Source organism: Equus caballus, chromosome 27 (assembly GCF_041296265.1).
Source record: "Equus caballus isolate H_3958 breed thoroughbred chromosome 27, TB-T2T, whole genome shotgun sequence".
NCBI classification, from domain to species: Eukaryota; Metazoa; Chordata; class Mammalia; order Perissodactyla; family Equidae; genus Equus; species Equus caballus.
In genome coordinates, this window is record NC_091710.1 from 43625119 (window position 1) to 43641124 (window position 16006).

General features: G+C 45.2%; 1 protein-coding gene across 4 annotated transcripts in view; it reads right to left on the reverse strand.

Annotated features, from left to right (window-relative positions):
- The window catches only part of STOX2 (storkhead box 2), a 154479-nt gene that overhangs the window by 90282 nt on the left and 48191 nt on the right, over positions 1–16006 (reverse strand). Inside the window, exon 1 of one of the 4 annotated variants that reach the window (XM_001491926.7) lies at positions 13138–14800. The exons of 2 other annotated variants lie outside the window; for them this stretch is intronic. In XM_001491926.7, coding sequence (XP_001491976.1) covers positions 13138–13303 — 166 coding nt within the window. In that variant the 5' untranslated portion in view covers positions 13304–14800. Of the gene's footprint in view, positions 1–13137; positions 14801–16006 lie in introns of those variants that run through there. One more of the 4 variants, XM_070253231.1, reaches the window with a different exon arrangement.

Consider the following 16006-nt stretch of genomic DNA (forward strand, 5'->3'; position numbering starts at 1 on the left):
TTATCAAAGATGTAGTCCATTTACCCAATGTTAACATCTATATTGCTTTTTTACGATATTCACCAAAATTCCTAGTTTATTAATTTCTTGATTACCTTGGACTTAATCCCATCTCACACCATTCAGACCCATATAACTCTCCCTTCTTTGCCCCCTGATACTGTCATTGTAAGTTACTGTGCTGGGTACTGTCAAATTATTCAATTATTTGGATCCTGGCCTACTGTTACGCTCAAAATAAAGTTCAGTCTAAACTCTTACAACAACAGATGGCAAAAGTTAGACTGCACTAAATCTAATGTTTCTTCAGCAATTTTTCGTAACTAAAAAGGTAAAGAAGAGTACAAGAGAAAATGAGTCAGCAGAAGATGATGGTTTAGAAATGAATGAAATTATGCTTATGTGGGGGACTTCTTTCCATATTGAAGTTTCAATTTTCGTTGTCAGGCATCTTTATGCCAAACAAGGTAAAACCCAGGAATTGTGCAATCCCAACTGTTTCATCTCCTCCAAGAACCAGGGATGTTCACCACATGACTGACAGCTCCTGATAACACGAGGCCAGTTAAGACAACTGAGGAGCTCACGATATGGGGATCTCCAAGGTGATGAGAAGAGGAAGGCTAAGAAACAGCAGCAGAGAAATATTGCAGCCATAGTCCCCCCCCTACCCGCTGCCAGATTTTAGGAGACTCTATTATGTGGGCAAAGTAAAGTAATTCTTAGAAGAACTTCAGCTGGCAGACTAAAGATTATTTTCAAATAACATACACAAATATTTGAGGTTAGACTTATTAGAATATGCAGGAAGCTCTAAAATCTGTCCTCTCAGTACAACACAGGCCTCTCAAGTGGGGTCCCCAGAGGGAGTGCAAGATGAACCACTGGGGTAAGTGAGAGAAAACGTTAAATATCTACTCAAAAATAAGGAGTTCGTTTTAATAACATTTAACATGTGGACTAATAGTCAAATACACACGACTTAAAAGGTGTGTGTATATATACAAAATCTCAGCTTTATCATCTGTACTGCTTAAAATATTAATTAATGACTGTCTCCTAGGATAGTCCTGAGGACTAAATGAAGTCACTCTTAGGCATTGGCTGGTACCAAGTACATGCTCAATAAACAGTGGTTTCCTTCCTGGGAGAAAAGGGATTGAGGGGAAAAAGGCTCCCTCTTAACATCTACAATTCAGGCGCACACAGGAACTCTGTTGTTATCCTGTTAGGAAGCACATTCCCAGATGGAGAAAGGATGCCTGTACTTATGTCCCGGGCCCTTTGACCTCTGGCTTCCCACCGCCAAGCTGAACAGAAGCCTTCAGGGCCTGACTACGCAACACCACATAAGCTTTCACCACACCTACATAAGCCCACAGCATCAATCCCAGCCTGACGACACTCTACAGGGCCTCCCTGGAGGGAACGCACTGTCGCCCCTCCAGCTGCATTTGACAATGGAAACCTCCATTTCTGGCCATGAAGATCAGGATGGTACACCACTACTTTGGCCTCCCAAACAAATGTTCTTTGAAATGCTCCACACGTTTAAATCACCCACATCAAGCAGGGTACAACATATGGGAAAACAAGATCTGCAGACTCCAAGAACTAGGCTCTAACCAACAAAAGCCAACGCTTTTGTCATATTTTGGAGTTATAATTAGAGGAGGCTTTGGAAGTTGAATTCATTGGCCGTGACCACATAAAGCAAGCGGCTTAATACCCTTGAGGTTCTCCTGTAGGTATTTTCCCCTTGACTTTAAGGAAGGGGAAACTGGGGAGGGGGCAACCCATTGAAAATTAATAGGCAAAAGTGGGAAGCTTTAAGTTCCCAGATCCTGGCTGGCCCTGGTCCACGGGTCTGCCTGGGAAGTGAGGTGAGGCGGAGGTGGTGGCAGCTTTGAAAGCTGCGGAGGAGGGGGAAACCCTTTCTCCTCCCGAGCTCAGGCTGTCATCCCAGAGCCCCAAGCCCTGCTGCCAAACCATCTGCTCTAAGGCAAGCTGCTGAAATATTACCACGTGTGAAAAGCAGATCCCAAATGGTGGCTCCCCCATTACACAACCCAGGGGGACATTCTGACCTGAGAGTCCACGGGTCCATTGCTACTGTTTAAAGTTCATCAAAGGAGGAAAATGCACTTGGTTTGGAGGAGAGATGTCACTGGGCTTCACTTTCAAAACTGGCCTTGAAGGACAGACCTGAGTCTCATAGCTTCCCCTTCTCAAGTCGCATTTCTGTGACACTCGTTTTTATCACATATGCAAACACATACAAACACAGAGCTCATCCCTCAGCTCGGAAGAGGCATTTTTCTTTATCTTCAACTGGAAAGTCAACATAAGCATCTCTGATTATATGGGGCACCATTTCCCTGATTTTAGGTGAAGCCAAGTTCTCTTAGATTTCTATCTCACAGGAATATTGAATACACAACAATTCTCTATTTTTCCTAAGATGGAAATTCAAGGACAAGCGAGCCCACTTAGGTAAATGAATAATTCTGTACATTTCTTAGCAGATCACATACCAAAATCAATAAGGAATGGAATATTTGATTTCTATGGAATATTTGATAAGAATAAGATTTAAAGCTGTTTTTAACTGAAGCTGACCTTGGACAAATTGCCTATTGTCTCCCTTCTTGTGCAGCCTCAGGTGCAAAATATTTAGGAATGAGTCAATCCTGCAGTTATGTCCCCAAAGAAATAACAATATAGCAGGGAAAATGTCTTAAGTTGTTACTGTGTGTCAGGAACTATGCTAATTATTTTGCATGCATTTGTTCATTTAATCCACATAATAATTATAAGTTAGGTACTATTTTATCATCATTTTACAGAGGAGAAACAGAGGATTGATCAGATAAATTACGAAGATTATGCAGCCAGCAAGCAGGTGCCAGGACACCGCTGTATGACTGTCTGACTTCAAAACCCCAAATTGCAATGCTCTACCAGTGTATAAAGGCATAGTATGAACCTAAAACTGAAGCCACGGTTACAATGTGGAAAAATCCATCTGTCACTATGACCATCCACACCGCTCTGCTCTTCTGGGCATGTTCATTCCCCAGCTCAACAGACTTTAGAAGGATTTTTTAAAGTTCACCAACAGCTGCCCATTGTCTTCATTATAAATAACCAGTTAGCAAGTGTGGGGGAAAAAACATCCAAATACTCTTCAATGATTGTAAAGCCAATCAAAATGAAACTTGAAATGAATTCACTAGGTTAACAGGAAGCCCCACTCTAATTATAAACTCCAGCACCGAATCTAAAGTGATGTTTTATCTTTGAAGTTTGGTGGATTCAAAAAAAGCTATATTATTTTATGATTTCACCAAAGATCCACGCTGGAATTTTTTAAATCCCAAGACAGAAGCCTATACACATATGTACAACCCGGTGAATAACTAAACTGCCCCAGTTTACTCCTTTGGCCCAATGTCAATGGATCAAGATCATGGATCTGCCACAATTACCCTGGAGGCTTCTTATCATCAACCCTCAGGGCTCCAACTATGAATATGGTTAAAGAAAGAAGTGAAAAACTGAGGTCAGAGATTTCACTGACACTAACAGGCACATCAGCAAGACAATGGGTCCCCAGAACTATACACTTAAACTCCTACCGCACACCTGGCACTTGCAAGAACAAATCCAAGAGAGGCATGAGCCATGTTCTCAATGAGCTTCCAGTCTAGAAGGAGGACCAGACAAGCAAATGACGACATACACGTAAATTACCTCACAGCTGTACAAAGGGTGCGACGGGAACGCAGAGAAGGTGCAGCTCAATCATTCCGTCAGGCTTTGCAAAGAGGCTTCCTGGAGGAGCTAAGGCGAACTGAGTTTTAAACACTAGCAGGTAAGCTGCATGCAAGGTAGAGGGAAACTAAGTTATTATTGAAGGGGGAAAACCAAAGGGTTTTGGAAGCTTGTTACAAAATGAAGGCAACAAGGTTGCAAAGTAAAACTCAACTGCACATCTTTGTGTAGCTTACATGCAGTTTTCTCTTTCTATCAGGCTTTGAAGTGACAACTATTGAGATCCTGTTGACATTCTATTTGTGTCCATTGAGATTCGTAGTTCTACGTGACAGAAACCCACACTGGCTCTTTTAACATTACTGATAACAAGTAATACTGATACGACACTTCCTGCATGCCAAGCTTGGTTCTAAGTGCTTTACGTATATTAATTCACATAATTCACCAAAACCAAACGGGTAGGTACCGTTATTACTCTCATTTTGCAGGTAAGGAAACTGAGGCCCTGGGAAAACTGGTAATTTATCCAAGGTGACCCAGCTAGTGATGGAAAGGCTGGATTATGGAGGCCTCTTGCCTGTGTCTCTGTTCTAAATCTGTGCTATACAGCCTCTCAGAAAATGAATTGACTGAAATAGATAAGTGAGTCAGAGGATCGCAGGGAAGCCTGGGGACCCAGGCTAGAAATACTGCAGCCCGAGACACTTCAGTGAGGACTCCTCAGCAGCCACTGCCAAGCCCCAACTCGGCAGCTGGCACCGCCACCACTGCCACAGACGACACCACCTGCCGGCTGCCCCACTGCCTCAGGAATGCTGTCTTCCTGCAACACCGCTGTACCCCAGCGAATATGTCTCACGGCCCCCACCACCCTGCCCTACGAGCACCAGATTCAAAGACTGGAAAGGAGTAACTGGTGAAATCTAGGTCACAGGCCCATGCCCTCGATGCCAGGAAAGCAGTTCCATGGCAAGTTCAGTGTCTACATAGAGAAACGAGGGCTCTGTCTCCCACCAGGCTGGGTGTACTGGTTCCCAAGGGCTGCTGAAACATGGTACCACAACCTGGGTGGTTTAAAACAACCGAGATGTACTCTCTCACAGCTCTAGAGGCTGGAAGTCAGAAACCCAGGGCTTAGGAGGGTTGTTTCCCTCTAGATGTTCTGAGGGAGAACCCGTTCCAATCCTGGCCCCTGCTGGTTGCCAGCAATCCCCTTGGCCTTCCTTGGCTTGTAGACACATCGCTAAACATCTGCCTCCATCTTCACATGGCCTTCCTCCTGTGTCTGTGTCTCTTTTCTTCTTCTTATAAGGACATCAGTCATAATGGATTTAGGGCCCATCCTACTCCAGTAAGTATGACCACACCTTTTAATTACATCTGCAAAGACCCCATTTCCAAAAGAGGTCATATTCACAGGTACCAAGGGTTACGACTTGAACATACATCTTTTGGGAGGACCCATTCAACCCATAACAATGGGGAATTACACAGACCTAGGACGGGAGTTCAGACGCTGGGCAGCCAAAAAAATGACAAATACTCCATGTACCTCAATCACTACGGGGGCCTTCAATTCATCTAATAATAAAATGGTTTCAAAGCAAAAGCCGACTATGCCGAAAGCTATAAATGGTCTATTAGCTTTCTTAGGGGAATCAACTAGACAGGAATTTGCAGTAGGGGTGAGGTAGGGGTGTTAATTGCAAAGCTGGCTGGTCCCACCCTCTGAAATTACGGCCATCAGAAAGATATGGCCAGGCATACAGTCCTGCTACCCTAATACCCACAGGCATCTGCCAAATATCTCTCTTTTATCTTCAAAAAGAGAAAATTTGGCCTGGAGGGGCCATCACAGATTTAAGCAGAAAGATAAATGGAGATTTTAACTGTGTGTATGAATTACCTAAGCCATAATTTTTCAACTGAATAGGTATATGACAGATGTTTGAAATATACATTATTTACAAAGCTGGTCTGGTCTTTTGTGCTGCTACTTGCATAGTTCTCACTCTTTTCAAACCTGACTCCAGATATCAAAAGCATATCCCTTTTATCAACAATACAATAGCTTCTAAATAAACGCAAACACTAATAAAACAAACCCAAGAATTAAAAAGCACTTTACTTTTAGGAACAGGAGAGCAGACAATTTCCAAGCAATCCTAACCTTGATTCTCTAGGTTTCCAGAAACTAAAGTAGAACTCAGTTAATAGAATCCAACTGACCCTCCATCTGCTGGAAATAAAAATAAGCCAGGCATCCTCCCGTCTAAGCAGAACGTTAAGCACAAAACGCTAAGCTAGTCTCATGTTCTCAACTAACACTGCGAAGTGGATTACCTCCAAACTATACCTCTGACCTTTATTGACACTTGTGACGAAAGGACTTCTCTGCTGGGACAACCAACACGTTATGTCCAAAATGAAACTCATCATCTGCTCCATTTCCCACAGCTTCCTGGTCATTTATTGCATTCTTCCAACAAAAATCTCCAATTCACCTTTTCTTTTCTTTCACCTCTTAAATCCAGTCACAAAGAATAGCCTGTGCTTTCCCAGATTTTCTCTTTCTTCCTCACTCCATCCCTCCTTCTTCGGCCAATACAGGTTTTCCACTCTGTGGCATGAGTACCACCCAGGCACATGCGGTCATCATGGTACCCAGTTGAATATTTTTTACTGAAATAGTTATAGATTAACTCTAATGGGGATTAGAAAAATAGACTCATCAAATGAAACCCATGATTTCACATAAAATACCAAATTTTCTTTTTAATTCATTTAAATAAAAAACTGGGTCAAGTTAAATAAAAATATTAGGTAAGTAACAGTACAGGTGGTATATGGACATGGTTAAAAAAAATCTTGAGGGTGATGTGCTAATGCCTAGCGGTGCTGGGGACACTGTCCCATGGTGTTCCCTCATCACGTTACTGCTTGATCACCTCAGCCCCCTCCCAGCTGGTCTCTGACATCGAGACTCATCTCTTCCATCTATCCCGCAAGCCCCTGCCAGACGCCTCTTCCTAAAATGCTCCTTTCATCGTTTCTCTCTCAAATTCACAAATGTATTACCTACTCCATACACTGTGAATTCCACCACATTTCAAGATCCCACCTGGCCTGGCTACATGTTATTTTTAGTTACGCCCCAAAGTGACAGGAGGACCAATTTCACACAGACATTTTCATTTCCGGCTTCACACCTTGGTTCATACTGCTTTCACAACCTTCCCCAATCCTTCTCCTTCTCTGTCCTTCAAATCCTACCTAGTCCTTCAAGACCCAAGAAAGTCCTCCCTTCCAGACAGCCTTTTCTAACTGACATCCTTCTCTTCTCTGAACTCCTATTCCATTTATACCAACCATATCAACGCCCCCACTTGATGCTTGATTATATGCTATTATTTACTCCTCTCTAATGGTGGACTCATTGAGAGCTGGTCCTGTCTCCCAACCACAATAGGAGGTCCTTGAAGAGTAGAATCTTGCATAAGTAGAACTTTCATAGTTATGAAAGGACGACTAACATCAGGAGCTCAAGACATCTCTTCACCCAACTTTATAAGTGTAGCCATGTTTTATTCCTTCATCCAATAAACATCTACTGAGTGCCTGATACGTGCCAAGCTCTGTGGCAAAATAGAGGTGTGAATAAGAAACGTACTGCCATTGAGGAACTCAATGACGAGTACAGGTGATGGACACGTGACCCACGTGATGCACACAATGTGACCCTGCTGCTGCAACACAAGTAGAAAACAAATGTCATTCGAGTGATTCCCTCTAGGAAGGGTCTGGAGGAAGACTGAAAGAGAAGGGGTGCACGAGCTGGTTCTGGAAGGTTAAACAGGATTCTATCAGACCTGTAAAGAGGGGAAGCACATTCTAAGCAGTGTGACATAAATTACAAAAGGCATAAAATGACAACAAGGTGTAGTGCTGAAGGTAAAGAGTTTCCAGAGCCTGGAGCACAGGGAGGTGGGGGTGGAAAAAGTCAGAGAGGTCATGCCGTGAAGACCCTTGGTCCAGGACTTCATCCATAGGCATGAGAAACATTGAAAAGAGACGTAACGTGACCAGTTTTGCCTTAGGAGAGATTATAAAACGAAAACCAAAACAAATACACAAAAACCCTCTGGGGACACATGGAGGATGAACTGGACTGGAAGAGAGGTCAGTTTGGGAGATTCTGTAATAGAACAGAAGATGATTTAAAGAGAGATGAAGAGGGAGGGGCAGGTTTTAGAAATATTTAGGTGGTAGAAATCAACAGGATTTTCTGACCAACTGGTTGCGCATTCCAATGTCAAATAAAAATAGTCTGGGGATTAACTACTTAAAGAAAAGTTTATTATTTACTTCAAAAAATCACCCATGTCATTTCTTTCTTAAGGTTAATTTACAGTTGACTATAGTCTATATTCTCACAAACTACAAGAGTCTCTACTTTATACCTTATAGATTAGGCGTCGCATGGCTTCTATGACTGATCTATAAAAGCCTGTCCTAAATTCAAAAGTCAGCTTATTATCCCACCAGCAAGGATCTAACCAGATTTTGCTTCTGGTTGTATCTGCGCTCAGCATAAGCAACCTTGTACCAAAGAACACACCATTGTCTGAACTGTCCTAATCCTCTCGGGTATAGGGAATTTAAGCCAGAATTGCTCTGGAGGTATAAAAATGCGAAGGTTTTTATACAATATACTCGTATTCCTTTTTTCAAATAAAAACGTTCACAAGAGTGTAAAAGATATTGAAATACCAAGAGAGGTGACCTTTTGTAAGCACATTCATGCTCTCCTGGGAAATAAAAAATAAAGTCATTCACCACCAAGTGTAATATTCCTCACTTCCACTTGCCTGATGAAAGGAGTCAACACAGGTAGTTTCAAATTAAAACACAGTTGGAGCAGCTAGGCTGAAAATGGGTCTCTGCAAAGAGGGGAAAGAGGCACAGGATGCTGTTGATTAAACCTTGCATATGATTATAATTTGCCAGGTCTTCATCCATCATCTTGCCACCCCCTTACTCTGGTCACCAGGACAAGCCCTAATACAGACATTTCATGTAACATTTGGGGACGACAGGAAATAGGACTCCACTGCAAAATGAGCACCATTCCCACGGACCCCACATACAGAAGCACATGACTCCAATAAGCAGGAAGGGCAAAGGTTATTTCTAATGATGTCTGTGTAAGTGTTCAGAAATCCTGCACTCGCTCATTCCAGAGCCACTGCAGAGCCCCATTCTGTGATGGAAGCGTGGACCAGGAGGACCCCTTACAGACAGAGGGGGGTCATGTTACTCGCCAGGGACACAGCTGGTTTGTGGCAGGCCCAGATTAGAACCTCGAGTGTCCATCCTCCACTCCCAGAAAACGCTCACATCTTTTAAAATAACAGAACATAAGGAACTGGGACACACAATCAACTGTGCCCCAGAATTAGTTTCCATAAAACGAAAACTAATGAACTCATCAAGGCGATGTGCGGCCCATTCCTCTCCACTGATTACATCAGTTAGATTGGCAGACAAAACTGACTTAAATGTTCTGAAGACGTCAGTTTGGGGCTTTTGTTTTCTCTTTCTTTTCGAATTCTTTAAAGCCACAGTATTAAAACTGTCTGCTTTACCGTTCTTCAAAATGACAAGTGTCAATCTACAAGTACCAGGACTTTGGGGGCGTCTCATTCATCAACAACACCTTTTACAAACATGCTCTGTAGACCCTCCATAGTGGAAAAACCACTTTAAATTCCTGATTAATAGAATGTCTCCAAACTTGGTGGCATTACCTGTGGGATACAAAGCAGCACCCATCCCCAGAGTTGGGCGAGAGGACAGGCAAGAAAAGGACAAGGTAGTAGCATGATCTGTGTAAAGAGGTCACAGTCCACATGGTTCTAACAGAGAACGCTCTCACAGCGTCATCAACGAAGGGCTTGGGGCCTTGAAAATCATTTCGTGGAGGCACGCGAGCAGTTTTCCTATAGAAAGCCCGAAGAATTACACAGATATTTCCCTCTTTGGGGGTAGTTTCACTTTTATCTCTAGTTCTTTAATATCATAATTTCCAGTTTTAGAAAATGCAGAGGAAGGCTCCCACATCCAGTGGGTCTAACTTCTTTCATTCTTCAGACAATGCGTGCACAGTTTGTTATTCATCTTGATTTGAACAAAAGGCAAGATGTTCCCTCTTCTGCCCAGAAACTACCGCTGGGAAATTAATATTCAAGATGAACAATGAACTCATCTCCTGGCCTGTGAACTTGCTGGTTGCCAGGAGGCCTGTGAATTCTTAGGATTATTTCAGATGTGGTAGCATGAATTGGAGGCTAAAACAGTCCTATAAGGAATGGTCTTCAAGATTTAAAGTCTCAAAATTCTCTATCTAACTGTCCTTTTGCAGGATCCTTAAGTTTTATATGTGCCTGTTTTAATCTCTGAGCCTAAGTGTAGTTTATCCTGAAGGTATATGAAAAAAACAAGGCTAAATGTCAAGAGTATTGCTATAAATCACATTTCAAACTGGTAATTACTTATTAGTTGAGAAAAGACCGTTTGAAAGCGTGCTGTCTCATTAGAAAGCTATTATGGAATGCCTGCAATTTTGCCTTAATAAACAGAGTTAAACTTGAAGTACCTACTGTGTAATAAGTACGCTAGACCAAAAGGACAGCTATTAAAATTTCCAAGGATCTCTCCTTCCTAAAGTTAAAAAAAAAGTTTTTCCCCATATTTTTAAGGAATATTTGTTGGTGGGGATTTCTAAAGATAGTCTCAGCTGAAATTATTTTATTTAGTACATCTCTGAAGAGGCTTATCCTGTCCTTTGAACCCAACAACAAAAAACTCTTTTTACTGAAAATGAAGTATGATAATCCCACTAGTTATTACGCCAAATGACTGCACAAACAGAAAGAAGAAATATGAAAAGCCGCATGTGTTTCTAAGCTGCTTCATTTTCTATTGCATTTTCTGTGACAAAGGCTCTGTTTGTATCCAGAGTCACTAACTTGATACAAGTGGATTTCCTTTACACTTCTTCAGAGGAAGAGAACTTCTTGAAAAAGACCTTAAAGTGTTTCAATATATCATCTATTCCTATCAAGACTCATATTTGGAAAGGAGCCATATTTGAAAAGGAAATTGATAAGATACCCCCATACGTACCCCCCCAAAAAGATACATGAGAAAGATTCCACCTAATCTCCTAGTGTTCATTGTACATGTTTTTCTTAATATTTCCTATTTCCTTCCATTAGTACCAACACCTTTTATTACAAGTATTAGCTAATATTTAAAATGATGAATAAATAATAGCTCTCCTCTATGGACAAAATAGTACTATATCCAAACCCATAGCCCCATGGGAATCCAGCAAGACACTTTGCTTTTAGGGAGCATGCCATAAAATGCTGAATGAATGACACAGCTCTTCTTCCCCCACGTTTTGGTTTTCTTGTCTCAGCAGTAACCTAACAGGAAATCTGCATAGAAAACCAGCAACCTGAAGCAGCTTATCCTTCAATGTCATCATAAGGCCAGCTCACCATTTGCAGGTCAAGAAATGAAACGAGAAAAGGGGATCAAATAAAAATAAAAGCTTTTTCCTCAAGCCCTCAAAAATGCCTTGCAGGACTGGCAATAGCAGAGAAGTTGTTTACCAAAGAATGAAAATGTGATCATAACGAAGTTTTATGTCAAGAGAGATAAAAATAGGCTCCATGGAAATGTGCCTGAAATCATTAAAGAGACTCGCAGGTTTGCTGAAGAAATTATGGCCACCTGCCCTCTTAGAGCTTCATACTTGGTATCAGTACTGGCTCCTGAAGAGGAGCAAAAACAAGGGGAACCACTCAGTGTGGAATGAAGACATTCAAACCCTAAGCGCACGAACCCTGGGATTACCTGAACACTGAGCGCAGACATGCATTTATGTACATCTATGTTTCGAGGTTAGATGTGGATTTAGGTGTATTTCAAAATTTACTGTCCCAAATCTGAAGCACATAGCAATCGCAGCAGTGACTGAATTAAACAACTGAAGTGTAAACTGTAGTTGTCGCTTCCTTTACAGATTTGGCTTTTCATGAAAGAGAAAAATCAAGAGAGCCTTTTTTGCCAAAATAGTACAACATCCTTGTGTGGCCAGATTTTGCAATAAAAAAGCTGGTTATTTTATTTAGGTTTTATATTCACAGAAATGTGGTCACAAGACATTTTTAAAGCATGAGATACTGGCCCCAGTTTCAAAAAAAAAACTTGCTGTTTTGGGGGAAGATAGTAAAGCTAGGCTATACCAACCACAGGCTTAAAGCAATCTTTCCAGTTAAGGCAGGGCTTAGAACGACGTGGTCAAGTATGTGGTTTCAAATACAACCTCGGTTCTTCCATGGCATCGTGTTTAGAAGAAAATTAACTTCTTCAGAATGAAAAACAAGCAAATATTGATGTCTTACACATCATCACATATAAGTGGTCAACTATAAGCAAGAAGAAAACAATGAAAGAGTTCCAGGATTTTCCTCCTCAGCATTGCCTCCAGAATTTTACTCCTGGGTTCCCAACTCACACACAGAAGCCATTCGGCTGTATTTCCAAAGGGAACTGGCTCCTTCGGAAATGCTTTCAACAGTACTGCATTTTAAGAGCAAACCTCTTTCGAAGTCTTCATTTCCATTTCTCGGATTGTTTGTCCTTCCTGTCTGATACGCAAACACATGACACAGCCTCCATGCTTTCCAGACACCCTAATTCAAAGCAACATATGCTAAATCCACGCAGAACCATGTGAGCATCCAGTCCGCATACACACCATTACCCCACAGAAGGCATTCAATGAGCTCCAACACAGTTCTTGGCGTGCACACCAGACGAGCCTGAGATGGATGCAGAACTCGTCCAGACTCAAAGCATCCAGAACTGTGCATGGAACCTGTTCCCTTTTAAGAAAATAGGGCTGTTCCAATACCCACTAGGATAACCGGCTACAATGCAGGAGCAAGCCAGCCCGGTACCGCAGGCAACCCTGGACGCAGGCTCTGCCACAAAGCTCCAGGCAGCAGCTGCACCGGAGGTTGCAGGCATTTATCCTCCTGCAGCCAAAATGCCCAGCACGTCCCCCTCCCTTATTTTACCTAACTAATAGCTCTCAAACCCCATATTGAGAGGGCCTGCTGTGGATCTTGCGGAGGTACAAAATGGTGGATGGGAGCTGATTTTTTCCTGCTTTCCCCATAACTTATCGAATCCATCACCGCCGGTGCTCCCATCCAAGCACCCCGGCAGCGGCGCACCGAGCACGCCCCGCGGCACCGGCCCGGGGGCAGCAACGCGGGTACCAACCTGATGTCATGTAGCCCCGCGCAGCCTGGGGCGCGAAGGCCGCGGGGAAGCGCTTGTGCAGGCGGTAGTCCTTCTCGCTGCGGGACCTCATGCGGTCCGAGGCCCGGTCCGAGAAATCCGAGCTAGGCCAGGCGCGCCGCAAGGTTGTGCTCCGGGTCTTCTTCATGGTGGGGAGGACGACCTGCTGGCCCGAACCTCCGGGCCTCAGCGCCGGGGCGCAGCGCGCGGCTTCATCCGTCTACGGCGGGCACGACCCGGGCGGACTCTGCGCACATTTTCCCAGCCCCTCCTCGTCGGCGTCTACACCGCCAGCGGCGGGTCCGGCCCTCCCCACGCCCCCACACACCCCCACGGCGAAGGCTCCGATTTTACACACGTCCCACAATGCATTACACTTCATTTGCAATCCGCCTGGCTTATAGCTTCCAGATTCCTGGGGGGAAAGGCACGTTAGGAGGCTCCCCGGCCAGGAGGAGGCGGAGAGGGGGCGGGCGGGGTGGGGGCGCCGAGACTTGCAGCGTGAAAGCAATGGGAGCGCAGACAATGGCCCGATTCAGCGCAGGAGTGCTTAGCCAACTGTGAGCCACGGCACAAAAGACCCAAACAAATGAGGAGGCCGAGGCCTCTGGGGCTGACCCGGGATCGGGCGCCCGGGAAGCCCGAGGGGTGGCGGCAGACCCTCCGCACCCAGCGGCTCAGCGCGAGGCGTGGGGATGACAGTGTCCAAGTCGTGTCCCCCTGGGCCTATCAGCCGCGCGGCCCGCAGTCCCGGGCGCAGGCTGGCTCTGCCTCCCCTGCAGTCCTTGGGAGGCAGCCTTCATTACAGAGGCTCGAAGCGGGGGCGCGTGTGCACAGGGATCCGAGCAGGCTCTGCAGACAGCAGCTGCGGCAGGCCGGCTCCGGCCGAATCCAGGAAGAGCCCGAGTCGTCCTCGCGACTGCAGCGCCTCGTCAATCTTCCTCCTTCCAAGGCTCAGGGTGGTGCGCGCGCGCGGGTGTGCGCGCGTGTGTGTGCCCCGACACGCATGTGCCCCCTACACAGGCATGCTCCTACTTACTGGCCGAGGCGGCGACGGGAGCCATGGCTGCCAAGGATGCGGAGCCTGCCGATCGAGCCCCGCACGGTGGCACCGCCGCTCGGGCGCGAGAGCGCAGGATGGCCACTGAAGGGCAGGAAGCAAGGCAGCCGCCCAGGCTCGGGCTAATCACCAAGCTGCCTCAAGTCAGAGCACAGATCCTGTCGGGCTTCTCATTTTCACATCAAACGCCCTGCGGCGGCGCTGGGACCTTGGCGAGGGCCCAGCGCTTGGATATTTACATATTTTTAGGATGGTTCCTCTCCCTCGCAGGAAAGGAGACAAACCCCTAGGTGGGAACAGGGAGATCTGCGGCGCCCAGCCTTGCCCACCTGCGCCAACCCCGAAGTCAGCGAGAGCCGGGGGAGGGGGCGCCACCGGGAGCTCCTCCGACAGCCGCAGACGCCCGGGCACCTGGTCCACGCCGCCTGGAAACCGCAGCGGAGGTGGCCTCCGGCTCTTCCTCGCTCTCCCTCGAGCCCCCGGCGTCAGTGACCGCCAGCCCGCTAACCTGCATTCGGGTCCACGGCCCCTTTACCCAGCACGGCTCCGCACAGCTGTTTCTGGTCCAACAACCAATCGCTACACGACAACAATGCGCGCGGCGCGCAGGGAGGGAGGCGGGGGCGATGCGCCGCCCCGGCCGCCGCGCGGGGCTCGGGACGCCGGCCCGGGACGCGCAGGTCACCGCGTTAAAGGCGCGCGGCCACAGCGCCGCGGACCCCCAGCACGCTGCGGGACTGCCCCCGTTTGTTCCAACACGCCTGTCTCCCCATTTGGGTTTCCAAAAACGCTTTAGTGTTACAAACAACAAAAACAAACCTCATTTTTCTGCTTCAGCATGGTGTTTTAGTTGAGATTTTTGCGCTTTTTTTTTTCCATTTGTGACGATGCAACGTTCAAAATCATTGTTTATGCTGTTTCACAGGCAGTGGGGCCAAGGTGCAGAGACGGGGATGTGAAATCGTGATGGGGCTACGAGCTTATCTGGCTGATCCTGCAAAAAACAAAACAGCAGGTTCTAAAGGGTTAAGACTCAGGCGCTCTAGCACAATTTGGTGCTGTTCCAAGGCTTGAATTCCTTGGGGGGCAGCAAGGTTCTTGGAGAACCACGCAGAGGGGGCGGGGTTTAAGCCACAAGCTTTATAGAATCTAGAACCAGAGCTTCCATTCAATGCCTCAAGGCCGTGCTCTGTAACCTGGGGCCAGCGTAACTCACCTAAATAAACCAACCAAAAAATAGAAATCACTAGGTAGCATGTGGCAATTAGATTTACGCTAATCAAAATGTATTACTAACCGTACATCAATTAGCTAATGTTCAGTGACTTTTTTTACAAGTTAGGAAAGGATAGTCCCCCCAAAGTTACATTTTGCTAAAATGTCTTCTTTCCTGTAGGAGGACTGCTAAGAAGCTACAGAAGACTAAATGTGTAAAGAACCAAAAAGTAAAAAAAATAACTGTATTAATGAATGCATGAGATACTGACATTTAGATAACTCAATTCAATTCAACAATTACTCAGTACCTACCATGAGCCAGAAGTGGTTATATGAATGATTATAATAGTTATGACTGAAGGCTGATGGTGATTGCTGTGATAACTGTGAGACTTATTCATTCAGCAAATAATTATCGACTGTATATGCCAGCACTTGGATGGGTGCTGGGCAAAGATATGGCCCCATGCAGCTTATGGTCTAGTTTACATAAGCAAATAAATGCACAAATTGTGCTAAGTTCTACAAAGAAGAATAACTTCTATGAAAAAAATGACAGTTCATTTGAGACCT